Consider the following 18,655-nt stretch of genomic DNA (forward strand, 5'->3'; position numbering starts at 1 on the left):
AACATAGAGGGGCGTTGTGAGCAGAGCCTGTTTCCTTCTCATGCATCAAGACCAATGAGACAATACCATTGTGTCATCTGGAGTACAGCTGTGGGAGGCGCACCTTAGTGTTGTGAAGCCTTGAAAGAGCCTACAAGGGCATTGTGTTGTTTTTTAATGAAAGTTGGTGTGGTGGCTCACGCCTTTAATCCCAGCACTTGGGAGGCAGAGGCAGGTGGATCTTCGTGAGTTCAAGGCCAGCCTGGTCTATAAAGTGAGTTCAGGACAGCCAGGGCTACACAGAGAAACCCTGTCTGGAAAAAAAAAAATGGTTGCCATAGGCTCATGGTTGAAGACTTCCTCCCCAGTTAGAGAAACTGTTTGGGAAGGACTAAGAGATGTGGCCTTGTTGAAGAAAGTGTGTCACAGAGGAGTGGGCTTTGAGGTTTCAAAAGCCTCAGGCCCAGTCTTTCTTTTTCTCTCTGCCTGCAGGATGTTAAAGGTCACTGCTCCAGTGTCACGCCTATCTACTTCCCACCATGATGCTAATGGACTAACCCTTTAAGACTGTAAGCTAGTAACTGTAACTGTGACTCCAACTAAATGCTTTCTTTTATAAGAGTTGCCTTGATTATGGAACAGTGACTAAGATAAGCATTCTGGGCCGAACATGTATGTCCTCTGATGTGTATGTTGACATCCTGGGCCCCATTGTAGCTGTGTATGTGTCTTTGTTTCTTTTCCTATAGCTGTGACAATCTGACAAAGCATCTTAAGGGAGAGAAGGTAGATTCTGACTCACAGTTCAGGTTACAGCCCATCTGGCTGGGGAAGTCACAGTGGCAGAAGCTGGAGCTGGTCACGTTGCCTCTGTAGTCAAGAAACAGACAGGGACATGCGCATGCCACTCCGCGTGCTTTCTCCATTTCTCCAGCCTGGGATCTCCGCCCAGGGAATGGTTCTGCCCACAGTTAAGATGGTTCTTCCCACGTCATTTGACTTATGTGCTAATAATCTAGATCCTCTCACGCTGACAGCACTAACCATCCCAGAAGGTAATGAAGTTTCAACGAAGTCCTGAGGGTGGAGCTCTAATGATGGGTGTAGTGTCTTCTTCATGAGAAGGGAGAGACACCGGAGCTTTCTCTCTCGACCAAGTGCAGACACAGCAAGAAGGCAAACCAGGAACAGCACCCCCTCCAGAACTGAATAAGCTAACACCTTGAACTTGGACTCCTGGATTCCAGAACTTTGAGAAATGAGGTGCCCAGCTGTTGTGTGTTGCCACAGCGGTGTGAGCGGACTGACAGAAGAGTTGCTGTCCTGGGAGGACAGAGCGCCAAGATGGCGCTGAAAGTGAACAAGGAAGCTCCTGCCCTTCCCAGAGCCGAAGCCAAAGCAAAGGACTTGAAAGCTCAGAAGGCAGTGCTGAAAGGCGTCCATGGCCACAAAAAGAAGATCCACAGGTCACTCTCCTTCTTGTGGCCCAAGATCCTGCGGCTCTGGAGGCAGCCTAAATACCCTTGAAAGAGTGCAACCAGGAGAAACAAGCTTGACCATTATGCCATTTTTTTTAAAGATTTATTATGTATACAGTATGCATCAGATTACATTATAGATGGTTGTGAGCCATCATGTGGTTGTCACGAATTGAACTCAGGACCTCTGGAAGAGCAATCAGTGCTCTTAACCGCTGAGCCATCTCTCCAGCCCCCACTAGTCCTCCTGACCACTGAGTCAGCCATGAAAAAGATAGAGGACAACAACACGATTGCGTCCATTGTGAATGTCAAGGCTAACGAGTACCAGATCAAACAGGCCATGAAGAAACTCTATGGCATTGATGTGGCCAAAGTTGACGCCCTGATAAGGCCTGACAGAGAGAAGAAGGCGTACGTGTGGCTGGCTCCTGGTTATGATGCTCCAGATGCTGCCAACGAGATTGGGATCATCTAGACTGAGTCCAGATGGCTGATTCTAAATATATACAACAGGTCAGGTGTGATGATGAATTCTAGACCCAAAGGTAACAGCCAAGGCTGGGACCACCCTCTCCCATAAAGCTCAAGTCTAAATTTTTGGAGAGGACCATTTGTAGCCCAGAGACTTGAACTCATCCTGAGTCAATTGTGAGAGTCCGCCAGTCAGCACACGGACAGCAATTTACTCTGTAGACGAGTACCCTGAAGAAGAAAGCATGGCAATTGGGACCTACAGGAGGCAGCCTTGGTCTGGGGCCCAGTTGTTCTACTAGCTGGTGCTCAAGGCCCTGACCTGTCCAATCATGGGACTGAGAAAAATTTAAGGTATAAGATCCTGGCTTACAAGACCCATGCACAACCTGGAAATAACTTCAGGCTGCAGAAAGTCACTTGACTTTATAAAATTTTTTAAAATTTATTTATTTATTTATTTGTTTTTTTGGTTTTTTTTGTTTTTTTTTTTTTTTTGGTTTTTTCGAGTCAGGGTTTCTCTGTGTAGCCTTGGCCATCCTGGACTCACTTTGTAGACCAGGCTGGCCTTGAACTCACAGCGATCCGCCTGCCTCTGCCTCCCGAGTGCTGGGATTAAAGGGGTGCGCCACCACGCCCGGCTTTGACTTTTTTTTTAAAATGTTTATTTATTTTACATATGAGTACTCTATTTGCACATACACCTGCAGGCCAGAAGAAGGCATCAGATCACATTATAGATAGTTGTGAGCCACCATGTGGTTGCTGGGAATTGAAATCAGGACCTCTGTAAGCGCAGACGGTGCTCTTAACCTCTGGGCCACCTCTCCAGCCGCCACTTGACTTTTTTGATAGCATCTCTTCTGCCCTATGTTCATGAGGTCAGGCAGATCTAAAGAGAGTTGAGACCCTGATCTGCCTCCCAGTGGGAGGAGTGCCAGTTATACTGTAATGGCACCTGTAGGAGGGGTCACACAACTGATGGCCATCTTTGGAAAACAGTCTTTCCTGAGAGCTCATACCATTGGTCCTTCTTTTTTCTAGGGTGATGCTTTTCAAACGTTCTACAAAGTGAAATTTTGACATTGTGGCTCCGTACAAATACATCTTCCGTTTATCCTGCACAGGCGGTGATTGTGCTGTGGATCAAATGAGAATCATGCAGTGCATGAAGAAAACAGCATTTTACTCTGTCCAGCGTCTCCTGTGTCTGTTATTATATATATATTTGCTGTCCTCATGTTTCAAAGTGTTCAGTTAATTCCTCTTTAATTTTCCCTCAAGGAATGTATGTGCATGTGTATGTGTTTTATGTTGATTTAACTGAAGCCCTCACAAATTGAAAAAAAAGTAAAAAAAAAAATATGTAAAATCACCATTTACAGAACAGCTCACTCAAATTTCTTATATCAACCCCTGATAGTAAACTATACCTTTTATACCTTTTCAACAACCTAGTAAGTCTTCATCCTTAAAAGTATTTAAGATTGAGCCAGGCATGATGGCGCACTCGGGAGGCAGAGGCAGATGGATTCCTGTGAGTTTGTGGCCAGCCTGGTCTATAAAGTGAGTCCAGGACAGCCAAGGCTACACAGAGAAACTCTGTCTAGAAAAACAAACAAACAAACAAAGGATTTAAGATCATTAAGTTTATGGTGTCTATTTGCGTTGTTACATTGCTATACTTTTTGGTTAAAATATTTAGGTACTTCTGAGGAGAAGAAAAGGAAAGAGAACAGCATTCTTTTATAATACCTTGTTTAAAACATACTACAGCTGGGCATGGTGGCGCACACCTTTAATCCCAGCACTCGGGAGGCAGAGGCAGGCGGATCTCTGTGAGTTTGAGGCCAGCCTGGTCTACAAAGCTAGTCCAGGACAGCCAAAGCTACACAGAGAAACTCTGTCTTGAAAAACCAAAGTAAATAAATAAATAAATAAAACATACTACACAGTAATAGTAACTAAAACAAACACTTGCATAAAAACAAACACATAGACCCTAGTGACAGAAGAGAAAATACAGAAGTCAATGCATACAATTATGGCAAACTGGTTCTCAAAAACTTGCGTTATGTGTATAAGTGTTTTGCTTGCATGTATGTGTGCACTGCATGCACACTTGCCTGGTGTTAAAAAGAGAGGGAACTGAAGTTACAGACAGCTGTGAGCTGCTATGTGATGCTGAGGAACGAACCTGGGTTCTCTGGAAGAGCAGCATGTCCTTTTAACTACTGACCCTCCTCTCCATCCCGCAGCCAACTGAATTTTGATGGAGACAGAAATAAAGAAGTCTCTTCTTCCGTCTAAGGTGGCACATGCCTATTACCTTATGTGACAAGATCAAAAGCTGGAGGCCAGCTTGGGACCACAACAACATCCTTATTATTATTATTATTATTAATTTTAAATGTTTTTCTTTTTGTTTTTCTTTTTTTTTTTAATTTAGTTTTTATTATGTATACAGTGCTTTGTTTGCATGCACACCTGCAGGCCAGAAGAGGGCATCAGATCAAATTATAAATGGCTGTGAGCCACCATGTCAGTGCTGGGAATTAAACTCATGACCTCTGGAAGAGCAGTCAGTGCTCTTAGCCACTGAGCCATCTCTCCAGCCCTAACATCCTGCTTTTTAAAACTGCAAGAAACTTGGATGTTAATATGTAGAAGAAAGGCTCTAAACCTTCATTTCTCATTACCACAAAAAATAGCTTAAGGAGCTGGAGAGATGGCTCAGCAGTTAAGAGCGCTTATTGCTTTGCAGAGGATCCAGGTTTGGTTCCCACTCACATGCAAGTGACCCACATGGTCACTCACATCATCTATAACTCCAGTCTCTTCTGGTCTCTGCAGCCACCAGGCATGTACACGGTGCACATATGTACCTGTAGCTGAAACCACTCATACATATAATGCAATCTTAAAAACTAAAACCTTAAAATGGATTAAAGGCTTAAATATAATCCAACTACTAAATGAAAATATGGGTGAAATGCTCTGGGCATTGGTTTAGGAAGTGCTTTTAGGTTTGTTTTTGTTTTCTAAAAGTAGACAACAAAAGCAAAAATTTGTAAATTGGTTGCATCAAATTACAAATTTCCTGTACTAGCCGAGCATGGTGGCGCACACCTATAATCCCAGAACTTGGGGAGGCAGAGGCAGGTGGATCTTTGTGATTTTGGGGCCAGCCTGGTCTACAAAGTGAGTCCAGGATAGCCAAGGCTACACAAAGAAACCCCGTCTCACAAATAGACAAACAAAAACAAATCTCCTGTACTGCAAATGAAACAGAGAGATGAGACCACTTATGGGAGGGGAGAACGCATTTGCAAACTGTTCATTTAAAAAAGAGGGTTAATCTGTGGAATATGTAAGAAACGCAATTCAATAGTAAAACAAAAGCAATCAATTTGATTTCAAAATGGCAAGAGTAGACATTTTAAAAATTAGGCAAATAGCTAATAAAAAAGTACACCAGATAAAGGCTAATTGGAAGCTGGACATGGTGGCCACACCTTTAATCCCAGCATTCGGGAGGCAGAGGCAGGTGGATCCTGGTGAATTCGAGGCCAGCCTGGTCTACAAGGCAAGTCCAGGGTAGCCAAGCCTACACAGAAAAACCCTGTCTCGAAAAACAAACAAACAAAAAATAACCCAAACCAAAAGAAAAAAGAAAAAAAGAAAAAGGTTAATTGGCGAATTATCAAGCACTCCTGGGTACCCACAGGAAGATGTCATTGTGCCCAACTTAGAATGGCTATTGTAAAGGAGACTGAAGGTAAGGGTGGAGTGCTAGCTCATTAGTTAAGAGCACTGCCTGCTCTTCTAAAACACTGGAGTTTGATGTCCAGAACCCAATGGTGGCTCACTACTGTCTGTAACTCCCCCTGACAGTTGTGAGCCATCCTCTTCTGGCCTCCAGGGTTACCAGTCACAAAAGTGGTGCGCAGATAGACAAACATGCATGCAAAACATCTATTCACAAAAAATTTAAAAAAATACATAAGAACTTAAAAGGAGCAAAGAAGTAAGTATTGGTAAGAGAGACAAAGGTGGCTCTCACATACTACATGATGAAATATAAATTACTGCAGACATTATGGAAAGTTCCTTTTTAAAAAAAAAAAAGCAGAAAAACGTCTGATCTGACAACCCCATTGCTAGAAGGGTACACATTTAAAGCAACTAAAATCAGAATGTCAAAGGGACACTTGCACTTTCATGTTATGGTAGCACTTTTCATATCGGCCAAGATATGGAAGCAGCCTCTGTATCTATTGCTCCACCAGTGAGTCAAGAAAGTATGACGTGAAGCTGGGCGTGGTGGCGCACGCCTTTAATCCCAGCACTCGGGAGGCAGAGGCAGGCAGATCGCTGTGAGTTCCAGGCCAGCCTGGTCTACAAAGTGAGTCCAGGATGGCCAAGGCTACACAGAGAAACCCTGTCTCGAAAAAAACCAAAAAAAAAAAAGAAAGTATGACGTGCATAGCCAATGGAATAGTAAAGACCCATAAGGAGATGGCATGCCACCCTTTACAGCATGTGGATGGAATTGAATGTCATTATGGGAAGAAAATAAGACAGGCATGGAAGCTGGGTGGTGGTGGTGACACACACCTGTAATCCCAGGACTTGGAAGGCAGAGGCAGGTGGATCTCTGTGAGTGCTAGGACAGCCAGGGCTACCCAGAGAAACCCTGTCTCAACTCCTCCCCTGCAAAAAAAAAAAAAAAAAAAAAAAAAAAAAAAGACAGGCATGAAAGATGAACACAGCACATACTTACATAGCTACATGTGGCAGCTAGAAACTTAACCTCAAAGCAGAGGGAGGCATGGGAGGGGCAGATGGAGAGAGGTCAACTAATGGTACTGAGATGCAGTTGGATAGGAGGGCAACTTCTTTCTGTTCTGCCCTGCTTGGTGGAATAACCATGGCTGACAATAATTAATGAGCTATTTCAAAATACCCTTTAAAGAGAAACTGAGCCTTCCCGACACACACAAAATGCTGAATGGCTGATGAAATAGATATGCTAATCACCCCGTGTGATAGTCAGTTTTGATTGTCAAATTGCTACAATCTAGAGTCACCAGAGAAGTCTCAAGGACAGATGGTTTAGATCAAATTGGCCTATGGGGGGCGGTACAGGAAGGACCCAGCCCACTGTAGGCCGGGGACCATTCTCTTGGCTTGGGTCCTGGACTGTGTAGGAGTGAATTCAAGCTGAGCATAAAGATGACTGTCTTCATTCTCTGTTCGCTCTCGACTGTTGATATGACTGCTTGCTTCAAGGTCCTGCTGCCTCAGCTTCCCCATAAACGATGGACTGTAACTTGCACTTATTAGGTAAAAGGAACCCTAAGTCCTCTAAGCTCTTTGCCAGTATTTTACCACAGCAACAAGACATTATATTAAGGCACTCTGTTTATTATTCATTGTTTACTTGTGTTGAAATGTCACATTAGACCTCATAATTACTAGGTGTCAATAAAAAAATATTAAAACATGGTATAAACTATATGTTATAGAGTAGAAAAGAAGCCGAGTGGTGGTGCACGCCTCTAAATCCCAGCACTCAGGAAGCAGAGGCAGGCAGATCACTGTGAGTTCGAGGCCAGCCTGATCTACAAAGTGAGCCAAGGACAGCCAAGTCTACACAGAGAAACCTTGTTTCGATACCCAAAAAACAAACAAACAAAAACAAACACCTAGAGTAGAAAAGAATACCAATTCTAATTTGTATTTACCATGGCAAGTGCAGTTACAAAATACGTGAAAATTACCAGAAAAACCAACTAGCTGATTTGTAGTTGGGTAGTTATGAGTTTTAAAATTTGTTTTCTACTCTTTTATATTTTTTTTTGTGAAATAAAAACGATATGAAAGTCTTGATGCCTCAAGTCGGAACTGAACACAGCATCTTTCCCCCATTTAAAGCAATGGAAACATAAGCCAGGCGTGGTAGCACACACCTGTAATCCCAGCACTCAGGGTGGCAGAGGCAGGTGGATCTCTGTATGTTCAAAGCAAGCCTGCTCTGCAAATGAAGTCCAGGACAGCCAGAGCTACAAAGAGAAACCCTGCCTCAAGAAGAAAAAAAGAAAAAGAAAAAAGAAAGCAAGAAAACATCTACCTCCATCTCACTCCCATAGCTCGCTCCCCTTAAAAGAAGTAGGTTGGCCCTGACTTAAAGTCGTAAGGTGGAGGGGCTAGAGGCATTTCACTTTCCCAAGTTTGTTTTTCCTTTTGAGACACAGTCTCATGCAGCCCAAGCTGGCCTAAAGCACTCTGTGTAACAAGTTCAAGGATGAATATGCCGCCATGTATGGTTTATGCAATGCTGAGCATCGAACCCAGGACCTCATGCACACCAGGCGAGCACTCTACCAACTAAGCCACATCTACAGTCCTATGTGCTTTAGAAAGGTTCCTCTGCATCTGTCACTTTTCCAACTCCTATCACTTGCTGCTCTTCAAACCTATCGTTCGTATCTGCCATATACCACAGATGTTCAATATTCCCAGTGTTAGGAATATGGCCACAAGTAACGTAACAAACTCAACAAACTGAGCCATAAATAAGGTTACCACCCCGTCCTTGAGGCAGGAACGTATGTAGTTATAGGGGTTATTAGCGACCTTAGCGTGTCCTAAAGAAGTGGGCTTCTTTAGTCTCGTTTTATACTTCTTAGTGTGGTCTTCCTCAAAGTCTCAGAATGGCTGCCACAGCTACTGGCATTGTATCCTATCTCGGTTCCAATCATGAAGTAGGGGAAAGGAGAAGGATGGAAGGTTTTCCAGGACTTCCTCTGTGCCCTAGTCTCCCCTGGAACTTTGGTTATGCTTTATAGGCTAGAACTTTGTTTCACTGCTACCTTCTTGTCAAGGGGAGGCGGGAAGTGGTCTTTGCTTTTTGGCCTCTGTAGAAAAGGGAAGGAGAGGGCCTTGGAATAACGACTGAGTTTCCTAAAGCACTTATCAAAACTGTGTTTAATTGAACGACATTGCTTCACCCACACACTATCCTGGCACATTCTTACCCACCTCTTCCCCTTCCTGCCTGAAAACTACTTTCCGGAGATTAGGTGAGGCTGTGGTCTTGAAGAAATTCTTTTTCTTTTTTCTTTTCGAGACAGGGTTTCCCTGCGTAGCCTTGGCTGTCCTGGACTCACCTTGTAGACCAAGCTGGCCTCGAACTCACAGAGATCCGCCTGCCTCTGCCTCCCAAGTGCTGGGATTACAGGCATGAGCCACCACGTGGTAACAGTTTCTTTTTCACTTCTACTGTGCTCCATGGTCTCTTCTGAGGTTGAGAGTCACCGTTTTCTCTGCTCTTTCAGCACAAACATGTGTCCTTTGCGTAACCTGGTGTCCTGATCCCTTCACCTCTGAATTCCAAGGTCAGCTGTAAGGCCAGGCCCTACAGGATGACTTCACCGTTCCTCCTTCTTCTCAGCCCCACAAGTGGGAAAGTACCTCTCACATGCTGTTACTTTCTTCGTGGAAGTTGAAACCAAAATTTTGAAAGTGGTACTGTTTTCAAAACGTCCGGTACATGGCAGGTGCTCAAACTCGTATCTCTAGCTATTAATAGCTTATCACTTGGATCGGATTCCACTCGTTGATGACAAGTTCTGAATCTTATGTCTGATTCATCCATTTAATGAACACCAGGCCTGGCGAGGGTATTGTTCATAATAATGCTGCACCCATGTAATAAGGGGCTGGGCGAAGGAAGAGCTACAATGCTGGGATGTGAGACATTCATTCCTTGAGCCTGAATGGCAGCCAACTTTTCAGAGAAGCCCTTCAGCCTTCCGCACTGAGAACAAGTAGAAGCCAGACTGCCTTCCGAGCCTCATCGCGACGAGGTAACTGCTCCGTCACTTCACTCCTCCCTCCCGACTGGAGCCCGAAAGGGGGCGGTGTGGGTAACCGCGCTTCGCGCTGGCCTCTGGGACGGCTGCGCACGCGCAGCTTCCGGCTCCTGGCCTCGAGATTTATTTGACGCTGCCCATTCGGTTTCCTCAGAAGTCGCGAGTCAGGCGCGCTGCGCAAGCGCAGTGGTCCCTTCGGCTGGGGAATTATTTGACGCCACCGCCCCTGGCAGTCGGAAGTTGCTTGAACGGAGCCCAGCCGGCCGGCCAAGCAACCGGTCTTCGTCCTCCCCTGGGCGCCCTGTGAGAGTCACCGACGGGTGGACGGACTGATCGCCGGAGGAGGGCCGGCCTGGACAGTGGCAACGCGGGCCCAATGGCGCGGGTCGCGTGAGGCGGCAGGCCGAGTGCGGCCCGCGGTGCGCCCGCCCAGCGATGCGGGCCCCGCCCGTCGCCTCAGGTACGCGGCGGCCGGCGCGGCCGGACCCTCCCCTCTCTCACTGTTATTATTTTTTTTTCTCTTGGCGGCCACCGAGGCGGGGCCTCTCTCACCCTCGGGTGCTCCGGGGTCTGGGGGCCTTGGCACGCGCATTCCTGGGTTCTGAAGTAGGCGCACCGGGCGCGGGAGCGCAGCCCTGGCCCGCGGCTTCTGCTGGGTGTGAGCGCGGACCCAGGCGGGTCCGGCTGGTCGAGCGCGCCCCTGGTAGCCTGGGGACGGGCGCGGGTCTGGAGTGGCCGCTGCAACTCCAGGAGAATGCGGTCCACAGCAGGGGCTGGTGGAGCCGCTGTCGTCCGGCGAGGATGCTGCCCGGGGCACGGTGACGCTTCAGGGGGAGAGTAAACAGCCACCCTTAGGAAGAGCTTGCTGTCCGCCGGGCCCAGGCCAGATTGGGGGGGGGGGGAACTTCAGCACCCTGCATGGCAGGACTGTAACCCCATTCTACGGACCGGACAAACCGAGGCCCCAGGGCGATCGGGCGCTTGCGGTGCCCAAGGTCATATGGCTGGGTAATTTGAACTCGAGCACTCCAGTCCGGGTTCTTGACAATTAGGTCACTGGATCTTTAACTTTGGTGCACGGTAAAAATCACTTGGGGCGTCTGGGAAAAGATTCGTGGTGCCACAGCACGCCAAAGTAATTAAACCACCCAGCCTCCTAGAGGGGTGGTGGTGATGGTGGGTTAAGACAGATACCGGTATGTTTCTGGAGATATCCCCTAGTGGTTCTGGGGTGCAGGAAGGTTTGACAGCTGTAAAAGTATGTAATCGGCTCAGAGGCCCTCGAGCATCTCTCCAGCTTCGGTGTGCAGGAGGATGCCTGTTAAAAGTGCGGATTCCATTGGCAGAGAGTCATATTGTCACTCCCCTCCCCCCCCCCCCCAGCGCGCCCTGTTCTATTGCTGGAACTCTCCATTTTTCTGCCTCAGCCTCCTGAGTGCTAGGGTGGTAGCTGTTCGCCACGAGAGAGCTTTTCCTTAGGTCCACTGACTGCCACCCTTTGGTAGATAGGCCTCCTTGAGAGTGAGAAATAATTACGAATTCTTAGTCAGCTGAACTTTAAAAAAATGTACACATCTCCTGCACAAGCTATTGGTTTGCAATTTTCCCTAATATACAGTACTGGTGGTTATGGTTTTTCTAGCCTTTGTGTTTCTCCAACACAGCCCTCCTTCCATGTTTTCTCAGCACCCGACCCGAACACATACACTTGTCTATTTTGTACACATAATCGTTTCTGTCCGTCACCTAGCTCTCAACATTCCCTTCAAGATCCGTTGCCTTTCCTCAACCCCTGCCCACCTTCATTTTTTGCCTCTCAGCCTTTGTAGTTTACGACATATTTGTCTGTGTTGTAGTTCTAGCTCTTCTTTGAGGTTTTGATGGGCTTGCTGGCAGGGATTATGTTTTCTTGGTCTCTGTTTCTTGGAGTACTTTGACAAAGTGGCTGACAGACCTTTTTTGAATATAATATTTCAGTTCCTTTATGCCATAGCTGGACCTCATGCTGCAGAGGCATCTTCTTCTATTTTTGTGAAAGGTGTTTGATGTTCTTAGTGTGTGGAGTTTCTCTCCCACCTCTCCTCCCCTTTTTCCCTAGGAATACTCTAGTCAGGCTTATTCATTTATTCAGTAGATGAAAAACATGTTGAGTTTTTATCCATGGCAAAGCACCATGTACAACTGTGTTCCAGTAACATTGGTTGGTTTAGTTGGGTGAGGTGGCACGCACCTTTAATCATAGCCCTCAGGAGGCAGAAGCAGGTGGGTCTCTGTGAGTTCCAGGCCACCCTGTTCTGCATAGTGAGTTCTAGAACAGCCAGGGCTACATATAGAGAACTGCTTGAAAAAAGCCCATCCAATCAACCACACACAAAAGCAAAGCAAAACAAAAACATTGGTGAGTTTTAATGTTAACTTTATCTCAGACAGTGACTCTACAGTGGGAAACTTTTTATTGCCATTAGGGTTTTACATGTGATCCTTCCTCATTGTCTAAAACAAGTGTTGTCTAAATCCTCTTGCCTTGTGAGTCTGTATAATCACAAGCAGATGGGATAGCTCTCAATCATAGTTCAGCCCATTCAATGAGAGACAGTAAAACTTTGGTATCAGAGCAACTGACAAACTTGGTGTAGTTAATTACATAATGTCTGAACTGCCATTGCTGCACATGTGTACCAATTTTAAAGGAAGTCAAGGTAATAATTCAGATTAGATCTAGTTTTGGTCCTCCTCCCCCTTTTAAAATTTATTTTCATTGTGTGGGCATTTTGACTGCATGCATGTATGTATACCTCTTGAATACTTGGTGCTTGCAGAGGCCAGAAGAGGACGTCAGATCCTTTGGAACTGAAGTTACAGAGGGTTGTGAGCTCCCATGTGGTTGCTGGGAATTGAACCTGGGTGCTCTGCAAGAGCAGCTCATAAGTGCTCTTAAGCACTGAGTCAACTCTCCAGTCCTTTGTTCTTGGTTACTCTTAAAGCCATATGAAATTTATAACAAAAGTAGAGAGGTTAAATATTATAAGGTGGCCATTATGAAGAAGTTTGTTGACAGTGAAAACCCACCCTTGTCTTTTTATATTGGTACTGGGGGTTGCATACAGGGCCTTCTACACAAGTGCTCTACCACTGTGTCTCTAGTTCTGTGTGTAGCCCTGGCTAACCTAGAAATGGCTGTGTAGACCAGGGTGTCCTTGAACTTACAGAGGTTTCTCTGCCTCTGTCTCCTGAGGGATTAAAGGCATAGCCCACTATATCTGGCTATATTTTTTATTTTGAAACAAGGCATAGCAAGCTAACTGGGTTGACGTTGAACTTAGTCTGTAGCCCACGCAGGCCAAGTGAACTTAAGATCCACCTGGCTAAGCTTCCTGAGTAACTAGGATTGCAGGCCTGTACCAGCATGCCTAGGTGAGATTGTTCTTCCCAGTTAAATGTGGAGCATGTAGATGAATAAAAATACATATTTCACAAAATAATTTTTTACTGTGTAAATTATTAGAAAGAAAGTCTTCCTTGTCTTACATATGCTGTTTGCTTTGCTTTTAGGCTGAGGCTAGTAGAGAAGGTGATGGTACAAAGGTGTTAAATTCAGCTGATCAAGAAACTTGCCCTTGTTTCTGTGATCAGATATGGACAGAGTATCTATTTCTGCTCTTGGCACATGGAAGGAGCTCAGTTTTTTTTAAGCTTGAGGTTTAGGTCTTTAGGTCACTTCCAGTATATGGGTGGAAATGTTCATAGGCTCAGTTAGTGACCGAAAGTAGCTCTAATTGCAGTAACATATGACTTTGGCAAGAATTCTGTCTAATTTAAGGTACCTATCAATATTGTTCTTGACATGTACAAAGATCTTTTAGACAGAATAAATGATTTCTTGTGGTATAAGATAAAGTTTTAAGCTGGGTGTGGTGGCACATGCCTTTAATCCCAGCACCTCGGAGGCAGAGGCAGGTGGATCGCTGTGAGTTCAAGGCCAGCCTGGTCTACAAAGCAAGTCTAGGACAGCCAAAGCTAACACAGAAAGTTTTAAGTTGAGTGTTCTGCTCACACCTGTAATCTCAGGTAAGCTAGGAGGATTGAGGCCACCCAGCGTTATATAGTGAGAACCTGTCTCACCTTCCTCTCCCAACATGTTTCAAAATTAGTGTCTACATAGTTCATTTGTAACTTTTTGTAGATGAATTGTCATGCTTAAAGCTACATGGTGAGCTTCTAGCACACTGTGGAAAAATGGGCCTTCTCCCTCTAGACTCTGTTCGTCCCTGCTATCCCTCATGTCAGATGTTCTTTTTGTTGAGAGAGAATTGAGGATGGGGAAGTGGATAGTGTAATCTGCTGTATTTAAGATTAGAACTATAGTGAATGTTTTGTATGTGACATGCATTTTTAAAAATAGAAATTGGAGATATTGAATGTAAAACAGCTTTTGTCCTTAAGAAGTTCTGTAGTTAGAATTGCAATAAAAATAAAAGTAGGGGCTGGAGAGATGGCTCAGCGGTTAAGAGCACTGACTGCTGTTCCAAAGGACCGGAGTTCAATTCTCAGCACCCACATGGATGCTCACAACTGTCTGTAACTCGAAGATCTGATACCCTCACACAGACAGACATGCGGGCAAAACATCAATGGACATAAAATGAAAATAAATAAATTAAAAAATAAAAAATAAAAATAAAAGTATATCTTAAGCATCCCAGTGAAATAGACTTTTCTATCACCTGGTCAGTCCAATACACTCTTTACTGGTTCTGTGTGCCTACTAAACGCTTTAAATGCAGTATAGGAACTGAGTTCTAAGTTTATAGTTAGCTATGCCAGTAGACAAGATACTGGGACTATTAGTCTCAGATAGATGATAGTTGTGATGGTGCTGGCTAGAGGCTAGGTGCGTATTTACATTTTCTTTCATAGACTAGCAAAGCCATCTGTTTTCATCTCTGGGAGGAGATGAAGGCAAAACTTGTCTCTCTCCTGGAATTCAGGTGCTTGATAGGATCTTTAGCAACTACAATTTGGTACATAGGTGAGTCCATTTTTTTTTTTTTTTTTTTTTTTTAAGTGCCAGCTTGGTGGATGTTTACCTTGTGGAGTCGTTAAGACCACAACAGAATTAAGAAATCTGGTCGAAATTTGGATGAATTGTGTACTTGTGCACTTGTGCCTTAAGGTCCAGCAACACTGCTATCCTGTCCTTGTTTCTCATAACTTAACTGTGTACCTTTCTTTCTATGTCCTGAAGTATGTTGACTTAGGCTGCTCTATTTGATCCTTCTCCCAAGTCATTTAGATAGGCACTGAAGGTGTTCTCCTTGCCTCTCAAACAGGGAGGTTGTGAAAAACAAATGTAGAGTGGCTTGTCCAAGGTCATATGGTGAGGGACAAAGTCAGAAGTTTTGGACCTTGAGGCAAGAGATAGAGTTTCTTGTCCCAACATTGCAGTTACTTGATGTGACCCTGAGCAAGTCATGGCCTCATTTGTCTCCTTTCCTAATAGCTAGTGAGACTTAAACATCTAGGGGGGTTGTTGGAGTAAAGTGAAGCGACATGTGAAAGGTCTTGGAAATTGGGGAATGACAGTTATATAAAGGTACATTATTATCAACTCAAGATCTCTGGTAGTTTTAATCAGCTGCCTTGTAGCTGATCACATCATTGATCATATTAAATGCTATTGTATATGATGCTTCCTGTCTTAATCATTATAAAAATTTATCTTGGGCAGCCATTGTGTTCTGTTTAATCTTCGTATCTAAATCCTAGGACTACTTGATACATATTGGTGTTTAATAATATTTAGTGACATAACTGATGTCTAGATTTACTTCAGAAGGATTGCAAACAATTGTTCCCTATACTTTGACTTGAAACTCCTTTGGAATAGTGTGATTATTATTGTGGCACTCAGTGTGTTTGCTTTATAGAGTAGACGTGATGGCTATTTTAGTCAGTTGATGTGACTAGTATTAGGTTGTGGTCTTTGTGGGTCACCACTATATTGATTGGTTTTTGTTGTTGTTTTTTGTTTTTTTTTGTTTTTTCGAGACAGGGAGACAGGGTTTCTCTGTGTAGCCTTGGCTGCCCTGGACTTGCTTTGTAGACCAGGCTGGCCTCGAACTCACATCTGCCTGCCTCTGCCTCCCAAGTACTGGGACTAAACGTGTGCGCCACCACGCCTGGCTTGGTTGTTTTGGTTATTGTCATTTAGACTGAGCTTACGTGTGGGATGCTTATGACAACCTTTAGAGAAAATACTTGGAAAAGGGTCCATGTGGAGTTTAGAAGGAAACTAGAGGTCTGCAGGATGCACTTTTCTTCTTCCCTTAGTGTTTACTTCTAGAGCACTGAAGGTGGCAACAGCTCTGCTAGCAGGGAATGTTGATAGCAGATACCCTATAGGAGGAGAGCCATCACCTGCCTTCAGTTATGTTCACTATCTCATGAACTACAGTGACCGACTGTCCTTCTGCCCAGTGTATTAGTGACATTGGAGTTTGCTGATCTCCTATCTGTCTTGGGCATCCATCAAATTACTTTATGGAAGTTCAGTTCCTGTTGCATCTTTCCTGTGATAAAGTAAACTTAACTGGGTAGGAGGGAGTTGGAGAAACGAGCCAGTTGTAGGAGGCTTCTGGGCCACTTGAGTCCCTTTAGTCTACCCACACAACACCCCCACTCCAGCTGTACACTATAATTTCTAATCCTGTATAGGGGGGCACGGTAGTCTTGAACCCACACTTGAACCCCTGGAATATCTCTATATTGTTATTCACAAAGTGGGTTTACTGACTACTTTCCCTATGACTACACAGTCTCTGAAAACATCTTTTGGTTCTGACAGATAAAGTGTGTAGAATTCTTCTAGAGCACTGGTCAGGAATGACTGGTGCTGTGCTTGCCGAAAGGACAGGTGAGTTGGGCCTCCAGGGTATATCTTCCTTGGAGGGTGGCTTCGGGTTTAATTTTCTGCATCCCTTGTCTGCAGTTTGATGTATTTACACTTTTCTCTTGTTGCAAAGTTGTAGTTCATGAGGACACAGTCTGCCCCCAGTTTTTTGCTTTTATTTTTTAATTGAGTGTATGCATAGCATCTTTGGCTAGAGGACAACTTGTAGGAGTCTGTTCTTTCCTTTCACCTTGTGGATCCTATTGATTGAACTTGGGTTCTCAGGCTTGATAGGAAGTGCCTTGCTGAGTCATCTCACAGGCCTTGCCTCCAGTTTTTTACTAAATTAATTACAAATCTCTAATCCTAGCTTTTAAAGTCCTTCAACATTGAATATTGCTTACTAAAAAAAAAATTATTTATTTTTTTGAGGCAGAGTCTCTCACTTCAAGCCTGGAACTCACTATATAGACCAGTCTGGCCTGAACTCACAAAAATGGGCCTGCCTCCACCTCCTTAGTGCTGAGATTAAAGGCATATCCTTTTTAAAAAATCCTGTTACCTTCTACAATATGACTTTCTTCCCCTTCCACTCTGAGCATCTTGTTTTAGATGTGAATTTGTTAAAAAATATAAGAAAAGTGTGAGTGTGTGTATGTGTGTGTATATGTGTCTGTCTGTTGGTCAGTGTGTGTGTGTCTGTGTGTATGTATCTCTGTGTGTATGTGTCTTTGTTTGTTTGTCTGTGTATCTCTGTATGCATATGTCATAGGTGTGCAGATACCCAAGGAAGCCAGAAGAGGGTATCAGAGTCCTGGAGCGTGTGTTAGAGTCAAATGTGACCTACCAGATGTGAGTGCTGGGATTTGAACTCAGTCCCCTGGAAGAGCAGTATGTGTTTTTAACTACTAAGCCATCTCTTCAGCTCTGTTTAGTTTTTGTTTATCTTTTGTTTTTAATAGAAGGACCTTACTAGGTAGCCTATGGTAGCTTTGAAATGGCAATCTTTGCCTTGGTCTTTCAAGTATTAGAATTACAGGTGTGTGCTATTATACTTTCTTTTTTTCTTTTTCTTTCTTGTCTTGTTTTTTTGAGACAAGGTTTCTCTGTATAGCCTTGATTGTTCTGGACTCACTTTGTAGACCAGACTGGCCTCGAATTGACAGGAATCTGCCTACCTCTGCTTCCCCAATTGCTGGGATTACAGGCGTGCGTCACCATGCCCCAGCTATACTCTCTGTTCCTTGTTACTACTGTCTTTTCTTTTATGGTTGCCCTTTTTATTATTCTGAAACAGTATGTTTTTTGAATCAGTGTGTTGCAGCCCATTTTATTGTGCTGGCTAGTGTAAATCTTTTTCCTTTCATATTAAAATAGCAGTAAACATAGTTTTACATGCATATCTGTTTTATCTTTTCAGGTGCCATTTGGATAGTACGTTAGCGGCACAATGTACTCTGAGTGGCGATCACTGCATTTGGTGATTCAAAATGATCAAGGCCACACCAGTGTGCTACACAGCTATCCAGAGAATGTTGGGCGAGAAGTGGCAAATGCAGTAGTCCGTCCCCTTGGGCAGGCATTAGGTACCTCTTCAGTGGCTGGTAATGAGAGTTTGTTAAAAACTGACAAAGAAGTAAGTGTTTCTTCATTTCCTTCTATTGTTTTAAAATATGAATTGATTACTAAAAAACTTACTTAGTGTTGACTTTTTAAGAAGTAATAGTTAAAAATAGATTGTGTATGTATGTAGGTTTCTGTGTGAACATGTACACGAGTGCAGGTTCTTATGGAAGCCAGTGCTGTCGGATCCTTCTGCAGCTGGAGTTAGGAGCAGTTGTGATCCACCTGGCGTGGCTGATGGGATGAAACTTGGGTCCTCTGCATGAACAGTATGCACTGTTACAGTGCTGACTTTTTAATGGCTTGCTGACCAATCTAGCGAGAGTTCTCAGTTT

General features: G+C 44.3%; 1 protein-coding gene across 5 annotated transcripts in view; it reads left to right on the top strand.

Moving 5' to 3' along the window:
* Positions 1-10,015: 10,015 nt before the first annotated feature.
* Ralgapb (Ral GTPase activating protein non-catalytic subunit beta) overlaps positions 10,016-18,655 on the top strand; it is an 81,047-nt gene continuing 72,407 nt past the window's right edge. For 3 of the 5 annotated variants that reach the window (XM_051143686.1, XM_051143687.1, XM_051143689.1), the window contains exons 1-2: positions 10,017-10,268; positions 18,118-18,333. In XM_051143686.1, the coding sequence (XP_050999643.1) occupies positions 18,148-18,333 (186 nt within the window). In that variant the 5' untranslated portion in view covers positions 10,017-10,268; positions 18,118-18,147. Of the gene's footprint in view, positions 10,269-18,117; positions 18,334-18,655 lie in introns of all 5 variants that reach the window. The other 2 variants (XM_051143690.1, XM_051143688.1) reach the window with 2 other exon arrangements.

The sequence above is a fragment of the Acomys russatus genome, chromosome 4 (assembly GCF_903995435.1).
Source record: "Acomys russatus chromosome 4, mAcoRus1.1, whole genome shotgun sequence".
NCBI classification, from domain to species: Eukaryota; Metazoa; Chordata; class Mammalia; order Rodentia; family Muridae; genus Acomys; species Acomys russatus.